The following is a 25,029-nucleotide window of genomic DNA, read 5'->3' on the forward strand; positions in this document are numbered from 1 at the left end:
TTCATTGCACAACATGAGACTAATAGCCTACAATCTAGCGTTAAATATTACAATTACACAGATTACACAGACTTTCTACAACACGTGGTGTTTGCTGTTAAAACTAAGAGCCAATCAGCTCTTTAATCAGGCGTGAGCCAGGCGTTTCCCATGGTGCCCTGGGTCTTGCAGTCGGTGGAGAGCAACTGCGGCCGCCTCGATCTCGTAAGGTTATCGTTGCCCACGTGTGTACACAAATCTACAAATCTAATCCAACCTCCTGTATCTTGCGACGCCGGCTCAGACTCTCTTCAGGTGGGCTGTTAAGGTGGACCAGCTTTCATTAGCTTTTAGTATATTCTAATGAGCCTACATGTGACATAGGAAGGAGAGCCAAATCTGAATCACATGTTTTTCTGATCCAGGCAGCTCACAAAAAAACTGACTGGGGTCGTCTTATTTCATAGTTTGTGGGTCGGTATCGATGCATCATTTTTAATACACAATTATGTTGGTACACAAAAAGTATTGACGTTCAATACACCGCCTCTTACCATGCACGGCGTGTGACTCTCTTTCTGTAGTGTCTGGGTGTCGGGGCACAAACACTCTCACCGAGCCTTCCTCTCACATCTGGCTCATCATCATCACAACACCATGGTGACGTTCATGTGACGGACAGCTCCTCCCACCAATCTGCCGCTGGACTAACGAGCTAGATAATGGCTCTAATCTGTCATCATCCTCGTGTGTTTTGGCCGACCCTGCCATTGACAGACTGGGAGGAAGCAGTGAAAGGGAGGAGTGGGGGGGGGGATGTCGGGATCAGCTGTGATCACTTTGTTTTCACACGCAGCTGGTGGCAGACTTACTCCAAAATCTAATCTCGATAATCTACTTCCAGCACCCTACAAAGGAGAGAAAACACAGTGGGTTTCGGCAATTTTGGTGATTGCAGCTTGCTGGATGTTATTTGCTGTGTAAAATTGGGTTTCAATTGTTGAGCTGTTTTTTTTTTTGTGTTGCTTAGACATTACTAGTTGTTATTGGCTTATTTCTCGGTTACATTCAGAACAGTTTTCGGTGTAGCGTCTGTCGTTGTGACCGGAGCGTGTGAACCACACACTTTATGACTCCAGGATCGCGAACCCTGACCTTTTATTGGCTGAGCATGGCCACCCGTCAAGCAATCCACTCTGTCTTTCACTCTTTCCCCTCCTTCATCTGCTTTGTATTTTCTCTCACTCTTCCTTGCTCTCTCTCTCTCTCTCTCTCTCTCTCTCTCTCTCTCTCTCTGTCTGAGAGGCTCAGGTCAGCCAGCTAATGAGAGCTCCTATTCAAGGCGAGCACCAGGGCCCTAAATAGATCTTAAGATCCTTTAATCGGTCGCCGAGGCCTCCTCTTCTGTTCTGTGTGACGACAGTCTGGATACAGTGAGGCTGTTACAGTAGCCACATCCACACCTACCTGCTCGGGACCCTCCCAGCCCCGACCGGACTCCTCTCTCTCTCTCTCTCTTTCTCTTTCTGGACCATGTTTTCATACCTGAAGAGCCCACACTACATTGTGAGTAGCTGCCGTTCTGTTCTGCACTTTCCCAAACGCAGGCTTAGTGAATGTGTTGAGGCTTACGCTACTTGGCTGAGGGACAAAGTAGAGCAGGTGTTAGTGGGTCTTGGTTCTCGTCATGGTCTCTGGTTCACTGACGAAACATGTGTCTGGTTTAACCGTGTGCATTCCATGCCATTTATTATCATTGTCAGTGGTGGAAATTAGCTAAACTCGCTGCCACAATGTCATGATAGATTATTTCGGAATTTTTTTTTAGTATTTAGAAAGAAAACACTACGCTGAAAAGAAGTAAAATCACATTTTAGAGTTGAATATATAGCACTTGTTCTTGCATTTTCACAGCTTTTTACTAAATGGCATGTAACAGGGCTCCAGAGTGTGACTAAACATTTTCAATGGGGGTCAGCGCCCTTCTGTCACAACATATTTGGCGGCCTCATCTGACTCAAAAACATTAATCTGCACCTTTATTCCTGTTTATAACCTTTTACATAATGTTTTAAGAAATTACCAATGTGTAGTCCTATATAGGAACTGACAAAACACTTAAAATGTAGCTGTTATTGCGGCACCAAAAGGCACGGTGAAAAATATAGGGGTGCACCTAAATGAAAAAGTTTGGTGCACCAGTGCAACAAATGTAAATGTGGAGTCGTGTGTTAACAGACACCTGTCGGCTTTAGCCAGCTAACATGACACATGGAATTCGAGGGAGAAATTGCTATTTGTATTTTTTCAGAACTTTTTTTAAAAACATTTTGTACATTAAAAGATTACCCGAGAATATAACCTGCTCGTTAATTAAGCCAAAAGGGAGATTTCCTTCTTTGAATATCAAGCATTTTTTTCTGCACTTTTGTGATTCATGCAGTTTGTGGCACAAATACAACTCCTCATGTTGATCTTCATTTAAGCTCTCAGTCCTTCTGGTTTGTTTTCTACACACACACCTCACAAGGACGTCGCTCATAAACCCATCTATAGGAAGTTATTAGGCTATAATTAACTGCACTTTGACCAGCTACGCTATTAAAATGCTTTTTACATTTGAATACATTAATAATAATGTGGTGCAGTCCAAACAACCTCGAAGATGTGGATGCTGCATTACAGTAAAGTGATGTCATTTTCTGAACTTACTTACTGTTCTATTATTTGTCTTTACCCACTTAGTCATTATATCCACATTACTGATGATTATTTATCAAACATTTTGTGAAAACACCATTCGTCAGCCCTACAATATCGTTGTAATATCAATATCAAGGTATTTGGTTAAAAATATGATATTTGATTTCCTCCATATCGCCCAGACCTACATGACTTTTGTTTACAATTTCTGGACCGTTTGAGTTTTGCCTTTGTGAACACAAACCGGAACCAGTTGGAAAACTAAAACAACCCATCATCCCCGCATTGGTTCCATTCAGGAACCGGACCTTTAGGTGTGAATCCGCACTTACATTATTCTGTATCACTGCTGTTTCAGTTTCTTCTAGGAACACACACACACACACGTTGTAGGAACTCTGTTGTGTATGATGCTTGTTGTGTGTACTGTATAGTGTATTCGAGAAAGGGTTTGGAGTAGAATTGCCCTCAGGAGTACCAGCAAAACCTCGGCTGTCTATTGTTGAGCTTTCGGCTTACATAAGAGAGAAGAAGAGAGGCTCGTGGTTGTTTTCAGTGTCCTCTTTCAGCATCAAAAGGAGTCCGTAACTGCTTCACAGAGAGAGTATAAAGAGGATCTGACCTTCACTTAACTGCAGGGCAAATGCAGTTCAAACTTGAATGGCCCGCTGACGAGGATGGAGTCTGTCGGTGAACAGAGCTGATATTGTGAGATGTGACAGCGCCTCCAGGTTGCGTGTGTGTGCTGCGCGCTCATGTCGGAGCACACAGGTGATTGTGTTCACGGTTGGAGCTTTTTCTTCAACGTTAGAACGGGTTAAAGGCTCAAATTTCTCCTCAGCCATGACACACCTGAGGACGGTAAAGACGGAGAAAAGACTTAAGCCATGTTGGCTTAACCCTTTCCAACCCCCACCCCCACCCCACCCTACTCTCCATGGTAACCACAGCTGTCGAGTATACCTACTGTGGCTTCATTATTCCCTCCGGTCCTTTCTGTCTTTCTTTCTTTCTCTTGGCAGTTCTTCAGTGTTTCTGGCTGCTCCCTCCCTCCTGGAGAAGCCAACCCGTGTGACTCTTTACACCCCTCTTTAACTCCCCCCCCACCTCTCCTGTCATTGTCAGCTGCTCAGCTGTAGTGACTGAAGGCTGACTGGCCATTGTTGTCCTTTGTACCAAGAGCCCTTGTGTCCCGCGCTGTCTCTGCACTTCATGTGGCGGCGCATCAATAGACCTCAGGCTACTGCCACCAGGCCCCCTGGGTCTGCTCCCTCATACCCATCAACCACCCCAACCCCCATCTGAATACATCAGGGCCTAGTTTAAAGGGTCACTTCACCCCCCAAATACTATTAAACATGTCCTCTCACCTGGACCGCTATGTAACTTATCATGCACGCTCGCTACTTTTCTATGGAATACATGTCTTCATGTAGGTGGATGTATGAGAGCCATGCAGTGGTGACAATGTGGTGGGATGTTGGTGTAAAAAGCACAGCTGTTATGCCAGGTTTTGCCATGTGTTTTCCACCCAATTTGGCAACATTACATGAGACACATGCTTGTGATATTTTACAAGGGCTGCGACTAATTGTTTTCATTCTCCTTTAATCTGCCAATTATTTTCTCAATTAGTTAGTTAAATCGTTTTGTCTATAAAATAACGAAAAAGTCCCTGTATAATTTCCCAGAGGCCAAAGTGTCATCTTTCATTCTTTCTTTTATTCGAATAACAGTCCAAAACTCAACATTTTCTGTCATACACAACAAAGAAAAGCTACAGACCTTTTCCACAGCAGACATTTTGACTTGTCACAGCAGGAAATTATAACAATAATGATGGCTTGGTTCCATTAAGTGTCCCAGTAAGCCACGACAGTGCAGCCAGCATGCTCAAAACCAGGAGAAGTAGAACGCAGCCACTGAATTCACCTGCTATGTCAAAATGTCTGCTGTGGAAAAAGGTCTTTCTGTGCATGCTGGCTCACTGTCACACTGTCACGGCTAACTTGTACAGAACAGACTCATCATTACATTATTAATATTATTAACACCTGTGTTGTTCCAACTATGACAAGTCAAAATGTCTGTTTGTAAAAGGCCTACACCAGCACCCTGGAACTGTTTTCCATTTGTGATAAACCAGTTTGATTCAACAGTAACTCGGACCGGTAACCATACTTGCCAACCTTGAGAGCTCAAAAATAGGGACGATTTAAGAAACCAAAGCGCTCCCCTTTTTTCCTGCATTCTGGTGACTTTTTAAAGAATGAAAATTGTAAAATAATTATAATTATAAAGTAAACCGCAACAGCAGTTTTATGTTAAATACTTTTTAATTTTACGTCTCCTTCTCTCACTCACTGAAGATCCTTTCAGACACAACGTGATAACGGCACCACTGCGCTCTGAAACCCGTTATTTCCAACGGATTATGCCGCACCACAACGGCTTTTTGCTGCATCAAGCAAAGCCCAACTTTGGGTGCAGCATGCACTGACGACGTGCGGCGGCGAGCGTGGCTCAAACCACAAGCAGCTCCCCCCCCCCCCAGGAAATGGCATTTGGTGTAGCTGTATTGTTGTCCAGGAGGTAACAGTAGACGCCATACAGAGCCAGAAACGGGCTGAGATAACGAACAGGAAAAAAAAGGTGTGAACGTTTGTCATAAATCGAGAGAAATAAGGGAGAAGTGTGACCCCGGAAGGAAACCGGGAGAGGACGATGAAAAACGGTATGTAAGTGCCGGTAACGTTGTGATCAATACAATCATGTGATGCGGAGAATACGTATTTTGCTTGAGTATATTCCAGTATGAACAGTCTGCTGAATGAGTATGCAGTACGTTAGTATGCAATTTCAAACACAACCTCAAACACGTCCATCTGATGTCACTAGTTGACTTATTGTGACCGATTTGTGTTGAATGTGGATGCTTGGACTTTAATAATGACACACCAGTGTATGTATCACCCTCGTCCTCGGTGACCTGGGTTGTTTTAGAGCCGGTGTCCTCTATGTTTTTCACTTTGCAATAATACACACGATTGTCATTTTTTCTTACATGTTCAGGATCTGATTTAGTTTGATATTTGATGTCTTTCACCATGGTGTCTCTAACGAAACCGTTTTGACTCAAGAATGTTTATCTACAGGGTAGCAAATCCTTGTTCACAACAGGTGCTGAAGACTTTCCCAGTATAGTGTGTGCAGCCACACAATGCAGACTTTACTATGTGATGCCTTGACCCTTGACCTTCCTTGCAGAGGGACATTTCTCCAGCGTGGATCAATAATCCTTCAGTTGTCTCCAAACTGATTGACACATTGTGTGTTGTTCTATAAAAGGAATGTGCGTAATCAGTGTGCCATCAGCAGAAATGTGACCTTTAGTTTAATCTGCGATGTAGTTAGAGAAATGTTACCGGGACGTCCCTCCCTGTTATCTAACGTGTTGATATCTCAGCTCTGCTGCAGTCTTGATATATTTGGCGTTTTGCACTGTGTGAAGACAGTAACTTGATCTGTTTTTGTCCCGGTCCCAGCGTGGATGTTGCTGATGTGTCTGAGCCCTGCAGTGGGAAAATGTCTGGGTCCTGAGATGAGGATGGAGGAAGGAAGCATACATCCCCTTTCCTGGCATCAATCATGTTTCATTCTTATCATTGATTTATTGGTCTTTTCATCCTATTCACCAGTTTGATAAGTAACATTAGTTTTAGTTCAGCACGCCATGATATCATGCTGGCAGTGGATGTGCATGACACATCCTGTTATTTTCCTCTCAGCTGCTGGGATTCACAGAGACGTGACTAATTTGATCTTAAGTTGCCTCAGATGATAGAGGCACACACACACACACACACACATATATATACTCGCAGAAGTGCTGCAAGAGATGTAATAATATTAGCACCATGTTTACAGCATGTTAACAGCATTAATTCACCAACACTTCACTACTGCATGTAATCTGCTTCTTCTGAACGCTAATCCACTAACACAGGAAGTACTGAGGGCTCTTTGTTCCCCGTATCAGTGATCATTTTTGCTGTACACGATGAGGCTTATATGCTTTCAGTTTGTTTTATTAGACTCGAGGAGAAAGTGGGTGTTGAACGTGTACATATGTGGACGTGCGTATACTGTCTTCCTCTCATGGAAGTCTCATTGATGTTTCAAGACAACAGAGACTTGGCTTACTGGGCAGCTTGAGGAGAATATGTGCAGGTGGGAGTGTGAATGCTGCAGCTTTGTTGTTGTGCTGTAGAGTGGAAGTAGCAGCCTCTCATTCATGCGCCGGTCAGGTTCACTAGAAATGACAACGCACTGCACATGCACGGTAGACATATTAAAACAGTTAACAACGTATCATCATGCAACAGTTTGTATGATATCTTACAAAAAGTTGTATTTTTGTGTGTTTTCCTACGAATGTCCAGCAACACGTGTCAATTTGTGCTCGTTACATGCATACGGTCTTAACAAAATAGACTTCACAGGAAACAACTTGCTTAGGTTTAGTCAACAAAACTACTTAGTTAGTTTTAGAAAAAGATCGTGGTTTGGGTTAAAATAACTTCAGAAATGGCGCAACTTAAGTACAGAAGTTACACGACAAATAAATCAATTTTGACGTCTGGTGCAGGGTGCAAACAGCGGCCTCCTGGGCAAAAGTCAGGTGTTTTTTGACCCAACCATCCACCCCGACCAGTAATGGAAAGTAATGACAGTCAGCAGAAAGAGTGAGTGAGGTGGAATTGTATTTGTTGGACCAATATAGACTTTGGAAGTCTGATATGTGGAATATAATTCACCAGTCAACTGCCAATAATTTTCCAAAGCATATTAAATAATATACACCATGTTGCCAAATGTATGTGGACACCATGAATGGAAATCTTGCTGCTACAGCGTGCAATGACACTTTGGACAATAGTCTTCTTCCAACTTTTTGCCAACAGTTTGGTTTTAGGCCTTTCCTGTTTCAACATGACCAGTGCTGCAACTTTTTTTTTTTACTATGATCTATTAAAGCTTTAACATTCCGGCAGCATTTTTTTTTGTCACATGATTAATAAGCACGTAAGTATATATTTTTTCAAACTATTGTTTTTGTCATGACTACTTTAACACAGAACACGAATATTACGCGGTGAAAAAGCAACTTATTTATTTCGGTTCGAGGTTGATTTTTCTGAGTATTTGCACCGCAAATAAAGGCAAAACAGGAGCCAGAGAATTCTGGATTTTATTATCATTATTATTATTATTACTCAAAATGATTAATCTGTTTATTGACTAATCGTTGCAGCTAAACATGACAGTGCCCCGTTGTACAAAGCCACATCAGTAAAGAAATGTTTTCCCTTGTTTGGTGTGGAAGAAGTGGCGTGCACCCTATCCAACACCCTTGGTATGAACTGGAACTATTTTCCTACTACTACTTTTAATGTTCCGTAAACTCCCTTTGTTTTGATATTGAGCTTTTCTGATTATTTTAAGATGTTATCGTGAGATTCTGTGGGGGAGCAGAGGAGGAGGCTCTCTGAGTGTCTCTATCTGTTTCCACATAAACAGAGCAGATTAGCAGGATGATATGAGGGAATATTAATAACCTACTATAAACTACAGCCAGCTGCCTTCCAGACCCCAGCTGAAGACGGAGAGGGAGAGCTAATGCAGGTTTGTCAAAAATGAGCCGGTTCCAGAGTATAACGAGCTGTCACAAGAGCTTTTATGATATAGTTTGTGCTGCCTGGTTATGTACTCAGTAAGGTACAATAAGATGTATTGCATCTTGTGTTATACTAAAAAATAAAAAAACTGCAAGTCCTCACATTTGAAAAGCTGTAACCATCAAATATTTGATCTTTTGTGCTTCAATCATATTGATAATTAATATAGTTGCAAATTTTCTTTATGTAATTTCTTTTTTAAATTTTCATCACAAACAAAAAGGTAACATCTACAGACAGACTCAAAAAACAAACGTAAAAAAATAAATTAAATTTAATTAATTATTTAATTAAAATAAATAAATAAATAAATAGAATAAAAATAATTCAAAAAAGACAACCACCACAAGAAAGCCAGACTAGACAGACAAAGATACAATCACTTTTCCGCCTATGTCATATAAGGGAAAGAACAGAAAAGAATGGCCAAACAGGATGTCACGCAGTAGGGACTTCAGTCGGGGGAGTCAAGGTGTCTAATAATTGGGCCCCATATACACTCAGATTTTTCTTTAAAACCATTTGTGTTGCTTCGAAGCCTCTCGAGGTGCATCCCTGAGACTAGTTCCCTCACCCATCTAGCAAAACAAGGAAATTTTCTAACGATCAATCAATCAATCACATGTTGCTATACCTTGAAGGCCACCATCGCACAGCCTCCACACCGCTTTTTACCTCCGCCCCACCCCTCCGAGCAGCCATTCAGCACCCGTAGAACGGAGCTAGTGTAATTAGCTTGAACCAATCACGCTGAAGGCATGAGGGCAGGATTAGTCATTAACAGAGGGGCTTAGCTGTCAGCTGTCAGCCACGCAGGAATGCTGCTAAGTCTCTGCTTCAGCCCCGTCCTCCCTGCCACCAAGAAAATAATAATTCTGGGAGCAAAATAGTTCTTAAAATACAGCGGCGCTGTGTGCTGTTCTGTTAATAACCTGAGCCGCGGGTGGATGGATCAGACACCAGCTGTAAATGAACATGATATTGCTGTAGTTATTGCAGAAGAACTGACCTCTAAACAGTCTGTGTTGGCACCAATTAACCAAGTTTTCATAGTCCCAAATGTCCGACTCTAATGTGTAATGTTTAGCGGTGTTTGTTTTGGCCCTGCGCTCGGAGAAAACCCGATGGCGGCGAGTTTCAACACAGAGAGTCTTTGTTCACCAAAGACCACTCGAAATGAGTAATAAGAGAGAGATTTGGCAATGTCGGTTCCATTAAAGAAATTGAATTTTCCTTCTGTGCGTCGTCGATATTCCCCCCCCTCCCCAAACCTGTCCGCGACTAAACAGAACAAATTGATGCTGTCAGGGCGCTGGCAGGTCGTTTGACTTGTGCAGCCAGAATTCATTTATCGGGGCCCCTTCCCGCTCTGTCTTCTCTCCCATAGGAGTGGATGCAGAATCCATCACATCCTGTTCTTCCTTTTTATTGGACAGTTTTGTGGGTAAACAGATTGCGGTGCTGCTCTGTCATCGCGTCCCACGAGTCTGGCCGTCTGTCTCACACTTTGATCGTGGAGCTCACAGGCGCTGGCTCACGACCGACTGGCGTGCAGCTCTTAGAGAAGTGATGCATCTGAGGCCAGGTCTGTTGGCACAAAATGGAGAGAAAGAGGAGGTCAGGAGGAGGAGGAAGAGGGGTGGGAGTGCAGCGTCCAGACTGGACAGACTGCTGGGGGTCTGGGAGTCACTCCTGCTGTGGGGATCTGTGGCCTTTGACCCCCCACTGAGGAGAGAAATGTAGTAGCCTTTGCATAGCCTGCACATGTGCACACACGTATATGCAGTTTTTTTTAAACAAAGAAAACCCGGTAAAGATTTGCGATAGACTTCTTTTCCCTTCTTTCACCATAGACTTATTCAGTCTCTCTCGCCAAACTCTCAAGCCAGAGTATATATACCAACAGAAAGACTAACAAAGACGGTTTTGATGATTTGTTTTGTGTCTGTCGAGTTTGAATGAAGTGTGTTTTACGACAATCAGCGATGTAAAATGACTGTTTCTGTCAATGGAGTCTGGTGGCTTTGAGGAACGCATAAAACGTCTGTTTCTTTTCACACCTAACTTGGTGAATTAAGGGTTTATTTTGACCAAACCAGAGTTGGTGATTGCTGGAACAGTGGAAAGATTTACAAAACACGGTTTTGATGATTTATTTTTGGTCCCGTCATGTTTGAATGTGTTTTACGACGATCAGTGAGGTAAAATGACTGTTCTCTGACTGGAGTCTGGTGGTTTTTAAGGAGAGCTTATTAATTGTGTGTTTTGTATGTTAATACATTATAATAATTGTCCAAATTCCTCTTGATTTTATTTATTATAAATTCACTTCTATGTGTTTCACATAGCACGGCACCGGAAAAAGGGTAAAAAATCTGCGTGTCCACCCGGGTGTCACGTTTCCATCACTGCCGATCAGAGCTGGAGTAGATAAATACCCGTGCCTACTGCAGAGTGATTTGTCCCGGGAATGAATGCCGATTGTAACCTTTACCACTTCAGTCAAAAGCCAGATGTTAGTGGGTGTTAGTGGGGTTTTTATTCCAGTGGGAAAAGGAGCTTTAGTCTGTGTTTCACCCTCTCACCCACACACTCCTTTTCTCTCTGTGTTTCTCAGAGGAAAAGCCTGGTGATCACACCAGCATTTAAAACAGTGTAATTTGCTAACTGACCATTAGCAAGCTTGTTAGCTTGGAGAGCTTTATTTTCCATCTTCAGCTACCTTTTATTGAACCAATTGGTGTACGATGTTCGACATGCCGGGGGGAAGTAAACAGAAGAGTAGAGAGAAAATAGAGAGAAGTCCCTAGAGCTATTGTGATGAGGGATTTCTCAAGAACTGATACCAAAGAGTATTGAAGCAAAGAAACAAAACTTTTTTTGACAACAGCAGCTGCCGCCATTTTTAACTGAAAACACGTATTATATTTATAATATTTTTATTGTTCAAAACAGGCCATTTCGGCAGAGACATTGAATATGACAAAAGAATAGAAATAATTTTGTTTTACTTTTGTACGGCACTTTGTAGGCGGACGTTTTACTCGCGTCCGGTAGTCGCATTCAGTCCAAAACGGCGGAAGCGTAGCTGATGTTGCAATGGAACGAACAATTGACTTTCACTTCTTGCCAATATACGTTCATCGCCGATACTTTGGTACCAAGTCGATGCCAAAATTCTGAAAGGAAAATGTGATGGCACTCGTTTTTCTACAGTACCGCAGTTACCATAAGTCCCGTCAGGGCAAGGTTTTCATTGAGATACATTGTGATGCATTCAAGCTCTAGAAAGTATAGTAGTCAGTAAAAAAATGCGTTTTGGGTGAAGTTAAATTCTAACGTTATCATGATGTGTTCAAATATAATCTTGTAAAATGTAGTTTTTGGTGAGAAACTTGAGGCGGTTCATCAGGGATTAATGATGCATTTTCAAAAACCAGTATGCAAACGGTAATAAAGGAGTGAATGTATGAATTTATTGTTTTGTTTTTCACCGTGGTATTGAAATGGGTATCGAGAATTGTGGAATTTTTCTAGTAACTACTAAATTTCTGGTATCGTGACATCCCTAATTGTGAATGACTAGTGCTAAGCTAGCCCAGCCAGCTAGCTGTAGTGAGTAATCACCACGCTTCAAGAACCAAATAATTTGCCGAGGTACGGATTAGTTTCTCTGTGACCGGACCATTAGGAGCTGTGTGTGCCCAGGCTGAACTGATCTGATGACTACACAGAGAAAGGACAGTAAACACGCACCAGGGGACACTGAGACGCCGAGACAAAGCATGCCCAGGTGCTGCAGGGACACAGGTGGCGCCGCAGCCTCAAGCTGCTTGTTACACAAATCATATCATGCACGCTGACAGTAAGCAGCATATGCAAAAACACGCTCTCCGATTCTGTGTCTTGCAAGTGTGCATCTTCACACGGCAGCTGTATGCTCCCGTGCTGCTCAGACCTGCTGATATTTGAGATGTAGACATTTTTTAAATACTCCAGGAAATGTCTCCATATGCTTTTAAAGAGAGGCGATAAAAAGGACATGTCTGACTTGTCCGTGTTTGCTTTCACACTCCGAGTTTAGCCCCAAATAGAAGCACCAAACCCCCGTGATCCATTGGGTGCCTATAAAATAACCATGGACGCGTTGTGTCCCAGATATGAGTTTGATTCCCTTGCTCTAGTTAAGCTCACTCACTGGCACTGCAGAATCTGCGGCCCAGTACGACAGACTGGTTTTTGGGCCAATGACAGCATCCCCCTCCATATGCACATGAGACTGCAGGCTTCCCCCGTCCTCGAAATCCGCCCTCTCCTTCGCTCATTAACATTTCAAGAGGAAAAATGTGATTGGAGAGAAAGTGAAAAAAACCCTTTTTTTAACTCACAAAGAGGACATGAAAAACAGCAGAGCTATTTGAAAAGGTATTACGTAAAAACGGATCATTTTGACACAACAACTCTAGATCAGCTCTCAATTGCAGCTTGTTTTCTACACGATTTAAAAACATTTTGTGCTCTAATCTGGTAAAGTGCAGCCTTGAAGCTTCTTTTGTCTGCAGCATCCGAGCAGCAGCAGTGTCTATTAGACCAGTTATTCTCCGCTGAGCTGCTGGAGGTTTAACACGAGCAGGGTGTATTTCCGCACACACAAGCTGACATTTTAGCCGAGCGCTATCAGCTCGAGACCAAAAGGTTAATTGCTCGCGTCTCCGTCAGGTTTGCGAGCCTCGCCCCGGATCCTCTGATCCGTGAAATGAAAGTAGCTGTCGTCATCCTGACGAGAGCGAAGATGCTGACTCACATTCTCTGATTTATTTTTTTCGCTTTTCCACTCCCAAACCCCTGGCTGTGTTTTGCTGACCCGTGTATGTGTGCGTTGCATTTGTGAGTGAAGTCAATACTCCAATTCCATTAACATTTCCCCCCCCCCCCAAACTCACTATTGAATCTGGCTGAATATCAAGTCTATTTAAACACCGTGCCTCTCTGAACTACAGCACAAGGCTGGAGCTGGTTGTTGCTAAGGGAAGTGAGGAGCAGTGTGTGTGATTGTAAGCATCTTGTGTTCATGTTGATACATGTGTGTGTGTCAGTCTCTGCTTGTGAAGAGTGATGGGTGGTGGTGTTGGGGGGGGGGGAGGGATTGGCATGTGAAATGCCACAAATGTGATGATGGGGGGGGCGAATGTGGTCTGACACCCAGTGAGGTGGAAATGTAGGTTAATCTGGTCATATGGACATCATGATCAGCATCATACCTCCTGGAGCAGAGGGGAGGGGAGGAGAGGGGGGCAGTGGGGCGTTGGCAGGGAGAAAGAATGGCCGAAGAGGTTTGGTGCATGATTATCAGAAGGATGCAGCGGAGGAAAAGGGCAGGGAGTGTTTGCTGTGTGCGGCGAAGAGAAGAGGGCTGGAGAGGAGGAAACAGAAGTGAGAGATGAAGGAGGAGGTCAGCGGAGGAAGATGAGAGGACAAAAGAACAGAGGGAGCAGAGTGGATTGATGCATTGGCTCGGAGGCGGTGTGTGTGCTTCCCCCCCGCCCCCCACCTCCACCCTCCCCTCTAACCCCGCGGTCCATCTTCAAACACTCCTCTGCGTGACCGCCTCATCGGCTGAGTGCGTGTCGCCATGGCCACGGGTGCAGCTCTCCGTCAGTCACCATGCGACCACCTCTCCGCCGCCACCGCCACCGCCACCGCCACCCCACCCAAAACCCCACCACCACCACACTTCCTTTAACCTGCTCTCATCTAATTCAATTACACAATCACATTATGTAACGTAGTTAAGGGGGGAACGCACACACGCACGCTCTGAGGTGTGACATCGATGCGGGCGCCATCTGTGACAGAAGATACCAGAGAGACCTTTTTAAATTAAAAACAGAATCATGATTTTAGCATTACTGCTGTGATAGTGTCACCATGGGAGTCGTACATTTCTTTTTAGTTTTATTTGTGTCTGAAGCCTTTTAATGAAATGCGGCCACCTTTTTAGATTAGATCAGCGCGTGCTCAGGTCTGACTAATGCTTCCACATGTATCTGACAAGCTTTTATTTAGCACAACTCACACTGAGGAGACATTTAACTTAAAAAGGAATTAAAAAAACGAAAGAATCAAGACACATTTAAATCAGAAAGTCATATAAGAGAAATGATTTGAAGGGATATTAAAGTGGCAGTTGGCAGAATGTTTTTTGGCATCATTGGACAAAAAATTCCACATTCACTTTTCAGCATATTGTAATTCAAGTGTTCTGAGAGAGAACCAGACTTCTGCCCCTCCTCATGGCTCCGTCTTTGACCAATCACAGGTCATTTCAGAGAGCGAGAGCGTTCCTATTGATGTTTCTGAAAACATTTTACACGAGAAATAGTCATTACAGTAACAGAATATTGAGTCATATTTAATCAACGCTGCCTAGCTTGACCGTTTGATCGGAGTTTGTGAGTGATTGACAGCTGCCTCCGTTGAATGAACAGCCAATAGGAACGCTCTCTCTCTGAAATGACCTGTGATTGGCCAAAGTCTCCCGTCCCGGGCTAGATTTTTAAAAGCCTGAAAACAGAGCCATGAGGAGGTGCAGAGGTTTCTCTCAGAACACTTGAGTTACAATATGCTGAAAAGTTATTATGGATTTTTTGCCCAATGATGCCAAATAAATTCAGCCTACTGCCGCTTTAACTTTCAACTGTGAACATTTACTGGAGTTGTGGTCAGATGACACGTCGTACGACTTAGTTCATTTCAAGCATACTGAACCCTTAAGAGGCTTGGCGGTTTCATATTGTACCAGCAGGTCAGTGAGATATAGCTAGGGGGGCTAAGCCAATCAGTGATTTATGTACAGTACAAGCATTAAGATTTTCTATTCTGTGACAAACTAGAAGCCAGCGTGGAGCCAGGTCTGGAGAGCTGATGTAATGTACTTTCTTTGTCTCTGTCAACATCCTGGCAGCAGCAGTGTTGTGAGTAAGCAGCAGTTTCTGAATCAGCTGCAGTGAGATAGAATGATGCTTCTGTGTAGTATATATATGTGAGTCCGGCTATGTGCACCCTGCTGCACAGACACTACTAATGTGTCAAAGTGCAGCGTGGAGATGCTGCAGAGCGGGTTGCCATGTGTGCACGGAGAGAGAAAGAAAGCCCCCCCCCCCTTCACGCTACTCTCCTCATGGCCAGATGCATTTGATGGAGACTCCCACCCACTCACCCAGCAGCCCCTGCTCCCCGGTACTCCCTCCCCAACCCGAGAGAGACACCTAGAGGACTCGGGGTGCAACTACAGCCCCTCATCCCCTCGCTGCCCTCACCCCGACCTGCGCTTCCTTTACACACAGAATAATTTATGGTGCGAGGCATTTTCTAGTGATTGTACAAGCCCAGTGGGACAGGAGAAGGGGGGGGTAAGGGGAAACAGAGAGTAGTATTCCCAACATGGTTATAAGCTGTGTTCCACGCAGCAGAGCATAATCGTATAGGGCTCCATTAGCGAGCCAATTCTCATCAGTTCTTTTCCCTTCGCATACTCCATTAGACCCACGAGTTGAATTAATCGCACATTTCCATGTTGGGTGTGCCTACACACACTACAGGCTGCATAATGCATTCTAATGTGTGGATTCTATACCGCACTGGCCTGTAGTCTGAAACTCATTTATCATCTCCGTGCAGACAGGCTGCTGCTGTAAAACTGTTCTGCATTCAACAGTACATCTCTCTCCCTCTCTCTTGCCCTCTATCTCTCACTCCATCCATCCCTCATACACACCTCCCGCCCCCCTCGGGCCCCTTTTCTTTTTTTAATTACCTGTCACAGACCCCGGGTCTGGATCCCCCTGCCTCCCAGCTCTCTGCCACATCTCATTCACCGCAGACTAGCCAGGAATCTGCCTCTGAGAGTAAAGTGAGGAGAGATTCACTATCAGGCAGACGTCGAGAGAGACTGCCAGTGCATTGTGGGAAGGATTCATATCCCACAGATATGAATGAATGATGTAAAAAGTTGAGTTTCTTCATTGTTGATTGTTGCTATGAGAGCTGCGTGAGCTGATAATATCCATTATCGGATCGCAGATCAGATAGACCTGTATCTGCTGGTATCGATCAGTGGTACAAGATATTGCAGTACAGAATGCCAACTATATGTTTTGAATAAAATACTATTTATTTGGATTTCAATCTGTTGATATTAATGTTAACACGATAATAATGTGTTAACACAAATTTGTTTTAACGGCACTAATTTCTTTAAGGCATTGACGCAACTTGCGGTTTTTAAGCTTGTTGCGACGGAGGTTAAATAACGCTTCGAACTTGCACTAAACATTGGCGTGGAAAAACTGTCATGGCCATTTTCAAAGGGGTCCCTTGACCTCTGACCTCCAGATATGTGAATGAAAATAGGTTCTATGGGTACCCACGAGTCTCCCCTTTACAGACATGCCCACTTTATGATAATCACATGCAGTTTGGGGCAAGTCATAGTCAAGTCAGCACACTGACACATTGACAGCTGTTGTTTGTCATGTTATAATTTGAGCATATTTTTTATGCTAAATGCAGTACCTGTGAGGGTTTCTGGACAATATTTGTCATTGTTTTGTGTTGTTAATTGATTTCCAATAATAAATATATACATACATTTGCATAAAGCAGCATATTTACCCAGTCCCATGTTGATAAGAGTATTAAATACTTGACAAATCTCCCTTTAAGGTACATTTTGAACAGAAAAAAAATGTGCGATCAATCGTGATTCAATTTGTGAGTCTGTTCTTATTTTTTTTATATATTTTCATTGTTCATTAGTAATCACACTTGAATTAGATTTTCAGTGAAGTTTACTGTTTAGAATAAACTGATATATTTGCTGTTAGTCTTGTGTTTTTGACAAGTTTATGGTAGAAGTTTAGGGGAATTCTAAATGTCAGTATGGCATGCCGCCACATGTGTTTATGTTAAAGGAAGAACTGAAAGAAGAAAGAAAGATAGTCATTTTGACACATCTTGCTGACTATCCTATTTTTAAAACCTCAGAAATTCCGTATCAACCAGGCTCTAAAATACTAGAAATGCATCAACTAGCATTTATTGTCCGCAGCTTCTTAAACTTCCTGTTAGTGATTAAACAAAAAAACAGCAACCCAAAATCAGATATGTCTGTAAAACACGTGTTTCAAAGAAAAGAAAAAAAAAGAACTGTGCTGTTGAAAGATCTTAGTTAAATTACAACACGTGTTGCAAAATGTTCAGGGAAGTGATGAAGCTGATAATAGACACTAGCTTTCTCCTTTTCATAGTATGATTTATAATAATCCCTTCTCTATCTCAGCCCTAACTTGTGGGTTATCTTATTTCTGCTACATCCCTTTCTGTCATCCTTCCTCTTGCTGTTTTTGTCTGTAGCTGCAACACCTTTGCTAATACACTGTTGTGCAAACAAAACTCTTTAATAAAAGTGAAAGATGAGAGCTGGACATTGCACAGTGGTGTTATCTTTCCTCTCTGCTCTGGTGTGTTGAGTGTGGCGGCCAGGTTAAATATAGAGCCCGACCCGGTTTGTCTGTCAACACGTCTGTCAGTGCCCAGTTTGACTCAAACACACAGAACGCAAGCTCTGATAGAGGAAGCTCTGACTTTTCAGTGCCATTTCCTGTTGTGTCAGATGAGTTTGTGTGTGTGTGGCGCGCTGCGTGTTTGTGAGGTAGAACAGCTCCGGTTCCCCCTTCGCTTCTGTCACAGTCGATATCAAATTCCCCTCCTACCTTCAGCTTGGACCGCTACACAGCCAGAAGGACGGGGAAGAGATAATAGAGCTTGTGTGTGTGTGCGTGCTGGAAGGAGGTGAAGCCACAGGGGGGGTCAGCTGTCACACTTGATGGCCGCCGTGCATCGCCATGCGTCGTGCATTCAGTGTATTCAAAGGTTACAGGAGAGCCAGCGAGGATGATGACGAGGTGTTTGTGGGCAGCCCCGGACGCAAGGTGACATGAAATGAGACATAATATGTGATGTTTTTTTACCATGTCAGGTGTGTTTGCACTAGATTCATATAGAACAGGGGGCGTCTGCTTTGCCAACAGATGGATTTCATGTCCCGTGACAATTGATTTCCCGGTGTCATTTTCCTTCAAAATGTCCATTTATAGCTGGAGAACTTTCCATCTGACACTCGGCAGGCATTGCCGGCTTTGTTCAGTTTGAATTCCAGGTAGGATTAATGTGGTCCTAACAAAAGTTTGCCAGTTTGAGAGAGAAGCAGATACTAACTGACTGCAGTCTGCCAGTAAAACACTTGATGTTGAGTTCAGTTAAACATTGACTGTAGAAGAGCTGTGTTGGACTTCTCTCTCAGCATATGGTCACATTGCGTTTCTATCGGAGACAGAACAGTCCCATTTTTTGCAAAAGAGGGCGCCCATTGTCTCTTGACATCACTTCTATTTTGCTTAGTCTCAAGGGAGCAGTTAGTCAGCTATTTTTCTTTACAAAGAGTGATAAGATATATAGACTTAAAGATATAGTGCTAGAGCCTGAGTGATATATTGACAGGGTCGATGTTTTTGGCCCATTTTAGTTTATCCCCATCGGCGTATTTTTTATCAATCATTAAAGGTGCTCTATGATGATATCCAGAGCATTAATGTAGCATCAAAAACAACTATTGTCTATGTAAAGCTATAGAGGAGTAATGTCTACCAGAGCAGAGAATGAAGTCTCTCCCTCTGTGTGTGTTGTAATCAGAGCTTCTTTGTGCTTTGTTGACATAGTCGGGCAGGCTGTGGTTGCTTTTAGTGCATGTGAGCATGCCCCACTGGCTAGCTCACGGCCACCGCTCTGCACTGCTCTCATACGGCGGTTACAGCTGATAACGCCGTCCCGACCGACAGACCGTTGCGGAAGTGTAGCCTCCATGAAATAGTTTGTCCACCAGAAAGCATTAACAAGTTTATTTTTCAACTGTTGTTAACCACGTTATAAGGATTTTTTTTTTTTTTTTAAACGTTCCTTATGATATGTGTTTATTTTAGAGGTCTTAACATTAAACTGAGATCCGACCTTTTAGCCAAGTCTAAATGACCTGTCTAGTTAAAGATACCCTGCCCTTTTCTTGTAATTCTAAACAAACAAAAGTTCCGTTTATGGTCAGTGTCACGCACCAAAACAAATCGGGTGTATCCTGGAAATCTAAATGTGTTCAATGCATTTCCTTCCTCATCAAACATTTATAAAGTATTTCAAATCCTGCATCGTTTATATTCATGTTTACTGGCAGGCAGTCTAGACAAACAAAACAGGGACCCACTGCTCGATAGTGTTACTAGAGGTCATTTTTGGATGGGGTTTCTGTCATTGCCTTCCCTGGAGCCATGCTGCTGGCATGGCTAAAAACAAATATCAAATGATTCACGTCATTATAGGATTTTTCTTTTTAACCCTCCATATCGATATTGGTCGGGTTCTATTTAGCAGCTTCCCAGTGGAAGTTTCTCCGTGTGTGTTAAAGGGGAACTCCACAGATTCTACGCATTAAGATCCATTTATCCGATACAGGGAGTGCTGCGGTTGTATAAGGACTTCTGTGGCCCTGGAGGGAGCTTTGTCAAGTCTGAGGAAATAACCCATGTGACCATAATGAAAAACCGTACTCAGTATTGCATTATGGGAAGTGTTCGATTGAGGATCTCTGGAGCTTGATCCATAAAAGTCCAGATACCTCAGCGTCCCCGAGTCCCAGCCTCACTAAATCATCTGCATTTAGATTTCATCTTTACCACATTATTCCCTAAAAACCCAATTAAAGCTGCGGCACACCGGCTCCACCCTGGTTGTAACTGATGAGTCTGAACCCGAGTTCAGCCAAACCATCATCATCTCTCAGCGGTTCATGCTCGAGCACTTGCCGCGCGTTGGACTGAAACCGAGAAACAGCGGGGCGAACCTAACTGAAAACAGCAGGGCGCCGCCGAATCCTTTCCTCTGCTCCCGCATGTGTGCAGGATATTAAATAATGTGAAAAACATTCCTGTTATTCCAAGAACGGCAGGAAGTCCCATCTGTGTCCTGAGAACAGTTCAAACCGTCTGACTGAAGAGTGTTCCTCACCTGTAACAAGCAGAGAGAGGAGAGGGGAGGTGTGGTGCTGGCACAGCCTCTGATATCTGCTCTATTCCTTTTTATCCGCTCTGTGTTTTACACAATGTTTGGTGCTGGATCTCCTCCAGAGAGACACAAAGCTGGCAGCAGTCTCACACACTCTGCTCTTGCTCCAAACGCCCCAAATATATTTTTTTTCAGAAGCATTCAGAACAATGTTATATGCTCTGAGCTGTAGCCATGGTAACGTAGCTTTCTGGCTTTTGTGGAGTGACCTTCGGATGCTGCCAAGTTTTCAAAAAACTGTCTTTGAAGTGTGTCTGCGCTGACATGGGGCCACATTTGTGATTACGTTTATTCACTGTGGTTAGTTTTTGTCACTTGGAAAAGCAAACTGCAGCGAGTCCAGTCAAGTATAATTAGAAATTGCCACCCTGAAGTTATAATGTGGAATAACATTTTGATCTCAACACAAAGCACGCTGTTTAATTAGGGCTGGCAAATTTAACGCGATAATAACGCAAATTCGTTTAAACGGCCCTAATTTCTTTAACACATTAACGCGACTTGTGTTAGACAGAAGACACTGGCATCATATGAAACTACAAAAACCTAAAGAATCCATTGGTACCAACCATGTCATACTAGCTTGTCACGAAGGAGGCTAAAGAACGCTCCAAAACGTACGCTAAATTTTGGCGAGGAAAAACTGGCATGGCCATTTTCAAAGGGGTCCCTTGACCTCTGACCTCAAGATATGTGAATGTAAATGGGTTCTATGGGTACCCACGAGTCTCCCCTTTACAGACATGCCCACTTTATGATAATCACATGCAGTTTGGGGCAAGACATAGTCAAGTCACTGACACACTGACAGCTGTTGTTGCCTGTTGGGCTGCAGTTTGCCATGTTATGATGTGAGCATATTTTTTATACTAAATGCAGTACCTGTGAGGGTTTCTGGACAATATCTATCATTGTTTTGTGTTGTTTATTGATTTCCAATAATAAATATATACCTACATTTGCATAAAGCAGCATATTTGTCCACTCCCATGTTGATAAGAGTATTAAATACTTGACAAATCTCCCTTTAAGGTACATTTTGAACAGATAGAAAATGTGCGAATGTTTAATAATTAGTAACACTGTTCTTTCGTTTTCCTCATACACCTTATCAACACTTGACACCAGACCCTTGCTCAAAAAGTAGGCTGTATCTTATCTCCCCTTCCACTTCCTCTTAGCTTGTCTCTGCCGTGCATAATGCATTTTCTGCTTTGTTTCCTCACTCTTATCTTCTAACCAACCTTTTTATGCAATTCTAACATGCATCCTGTCATGGTACTGAACTTCTACTATCTGCTCACCGGTTGCAGGTCTTTTGCAGCATGTCAGGGAAAATGGACATGTTTAACCATAATGATTTTCTTATCTGTCTGGTTAGGATCTGTCTAGAGGATTTTAAAAGTGTTATCTACTGTGAAAAAGAGTTATTTGTGATTCCAACATAAAGTTTGAGCTCCATGTGAATTCTCTGCTTTTCCAACTGTCATAGTATAAAGAACACACCACCATGTGTGTAAAATCTGAGTAAAAAAAGTTGACTTTTTGTTATGCAATCAGAACAGTGGGATCTGCATTTGCATTTATCACAGTCCCTGTAACATCCAACACCATAGCACTACTTTTTGTGCAATCTAAGCAACAGTCTGTGTATGTAAACTATGAATTAAAAAATCAATAGTGATTTTGAGAATCGATGCAGTATCACAAAACATAATATCATCTGGCAAGCGCAACATTTCTGATTCGGATTACCTCATTTACCTCCCAGTCCTCATGACAAAAGATATAGTAGTTGTGATAATAGTGGTGATAACTTAAATTATTACACGGCTGTGTTGAATACTCGATTGTGATTGGTCAATCACGGCGTTCTGCGGTCTGTAATTTCTTCATAACAGACCGTTGCTATGTATAACAGACCGTTGCTATGTATAACAGACCGTTGCTATGGGCACAGTTCTGATGTGGGACTCTGGCGGACTGTTTTTGTGTCAAAATATTGATTTCTCAAGTAAGTAGCCGTGTAATAAGCAGGATAATGTACAGCTTGCGGGTCATTGTATTTGTAATTTCTGAACTGTGAACTAAAGGTGATCACAAACAGACTTACGCAAAGCCTCAGAGAAGCAGTGCTGGAAGAAGTACTAAGATCTTTTATTTAAGTAAAAGTACAAATCCCACAGTCTAAAAATACTCCATTGGAAGTAAAAGTCCTGAATTCAGAATGCTACTGAAAAGTAAAAGTTTGCAGTATTATCAGCAAAGTGTACTGAAAGTATCATAATGAAAAGTACTCATAATGCAGAACAGCTCCTTTCAAATTGTTGTATTATTATATATTGGTATTATACAAAATTATATTATTCTAAAAAAACATTTTAACATCGCAGTTCTTCGTCAATTTAGATTTTTGTTGTTGTTATATACTACTGGGTAGATCAGTGGTACAGTGCTGCATCATATCATAAAAGCATATCATGTGTGTTTTCCCTCTGAGATGTAGTGGAGTAGAAATATTAGGTAGCAGAAAATGGAAATACCCAAGTAAAGTACCTCAGCATTGTACTTCAGTACAGTAGTGGAGTAAATGTTCTTAGTTACATTCCAACACTGCAGAGAAGCCAAATCGACTTCCATCTTTAAAAAGCACCTTAAAATCCATTTGCTTTTCTCGACTTTATCTGGATTTTATACCTTTTTATTTACGTGTTCTACACTTAATTGTGCTTCTTTTCATTTGTTGTCTCGTCTACGGCCTTCTCTCTCTTCTTCCTGTAAATCACTCTGTGACTTCTATTTTGAGAAGTGCTATATACGTAAAGCTTGCATGCTATTACCAGTAGCCCTTTATGTTAGTCTCTGGTATCTTGAGTGGACAGATAAGTGATTCTGTAACTGTGCTGAATCCATCTGTTTTGAGGACCTGATTAGACTGATGTGGTTTTAAAATATCTGCGGGCCACATGTGATGTGATCAGCGGCTGCATCCTGCCGTGCAGACTTTCGTAGAGACTCGTAACTCATTGCTTCACCTTCATGCTCTTAGAAAGAGAAGTTGGGTTTTATGTATAGCAGGTCTGTTGTTTCTGCAGCTAAATGTGCACTCACGTCTGTGATTTGAACTGTGACAAACAGCTCAGCTTGTTACATTCCTCAGTCCTCTAGTCCAGGATGTGATAGCTGTCGGTTTCTGTGCTGGACAGGACCCACATTCCTACAGACACTTAGACCTCGGCAGACTCTGGAGGGATTTCAGGGCTCCTTCTGGTTATTGAATTCCTGAAACATCATTTGAATTTTCACTCATAAAGTCTCTGGAGAAGTTCATGATCTGACCTCTCTTCTTTTCTCCTTTCCTCCACCAGACAACATCCCCTACAGGCCAGGGCCGGTCCGACTCGCCGGTCTACACCAACCTCCAGGAGCTGAAGATCTCTCAGTCCAGCCTGCCGCCCGTCCCCTCCAGCTCCCCTCTCCACATCCTGGGCGACTGGGAGACCCACAAAGACCTGAGCGGCAGGCATTTCTACTACAACCGGGCCACCGGAGAGCGCACCTGGAAGCCACCGCGCACCAGGGACGCCAGCGGCAGCACCAGCAGTATGCGGGGAGACAGCCAGAGCACGGTGGAGAGTGAGGTGAGGGATGCTTAAAACCAATTTAAGACATTTCTTTGTCTTGTATGGTATAAACACTTTTAAAAAAGTAATTTAATTGTTGCGAAACTATTCACTTCTGTTTAAAAGCTTCTAATTGGGCAGCATACGGAAGCCCTGAGAGGCAAGAGAGAAAAAACAATTCTGGTGATCCGTTTTCTAAGTCTGATCTAAATTGTTTTTTCTCTCCTGTGTTTATTACTAAAGAACATGTGAAAAAAAGTTTTGCCAGGAACATTTTTCGATGTTCCCTACATTATTTTTCATCTGTTAAGGGAAAAAAAAAGTTTTTCCGGGATCATTTTTCTAAGTTGCATTTTTCTCATCCGTGAAAACGTAAAAGTTTTGGCAGATAGGAATTTTTTTTCTTTCAAACAAGTGTTTGTTGTAATGCTCATTCCGGCCACAAGAGGCTGAAGTGCACCACTACCTCATGTTCTTAATGGGACCAAAATCATTCATGTTTTCTTCCAGCTGAGGTTTAATTCCCCCATACACTCTAAACATAAGGTACATATATTGTTTGTTAGCAAGTTATGTAAATGCATTTATTTATTTTATTTATTAATTTATTTGACAGGGACAATACATGTAGGCATTGTTACAGTACACTGAATTAAAGTGCAACTGATGCAATGTATATAGGACTTCTATAACCTTTGCTAATTTGCAGACCTTGGTCCCTGGTTAGGCTTTTAAGAAAAAAATAAAAATACATAATACCACATCATACACAAAATCACATAATACTACATTACAATCAATTTACATATGAATGT

General features: G+C 42.6%; 1 protein-coding gene across 9 annotated transcripts in view; it reads left to right on the forward strand.

Moving 5' to 3' along the window:
- The window catches only part of arhgap12b (Rho GTPase activating protein 12b), a 73,610-nt gene that overhangs the window by 31,809 nt on the left and 16,772 nt on the right, over positions 1–25,029 (forward strand). For 8 of the 9 annotated variants that reach the window (XM_074621545.1, XM_074621542.1, XM_074621544.1 and 5 more), the window contains exon 3: positions 23,960–24,232. In XM_074621545.1, the coding sequence (XP_074477646.1) occupies positions 23,960–24,232 (273 nt within the window). Of the gene's footprint in view, positions 1–18,141; positions 18,413–23,959; positions 24,233–25,029 lie in introns of those variants that run through there. The other variant, XM_074621551.1, reaches the window with a different exon arrangement.

Source organism: Sebastes fasciatus, chromosome 21, assembly GCF_043250625.1.
Source record: "Sebastes fasciatus isolate fSebFas1 chromosome 21, fSebFas1.pri, whole genome shotgun sequence".
NCBI classification, from domain to species: Eukaryota; Metazoa; Chordata; class Actinopteri; order Perciformes; family Sebastidae; genus Sebastes; species Sebastes fasciatus.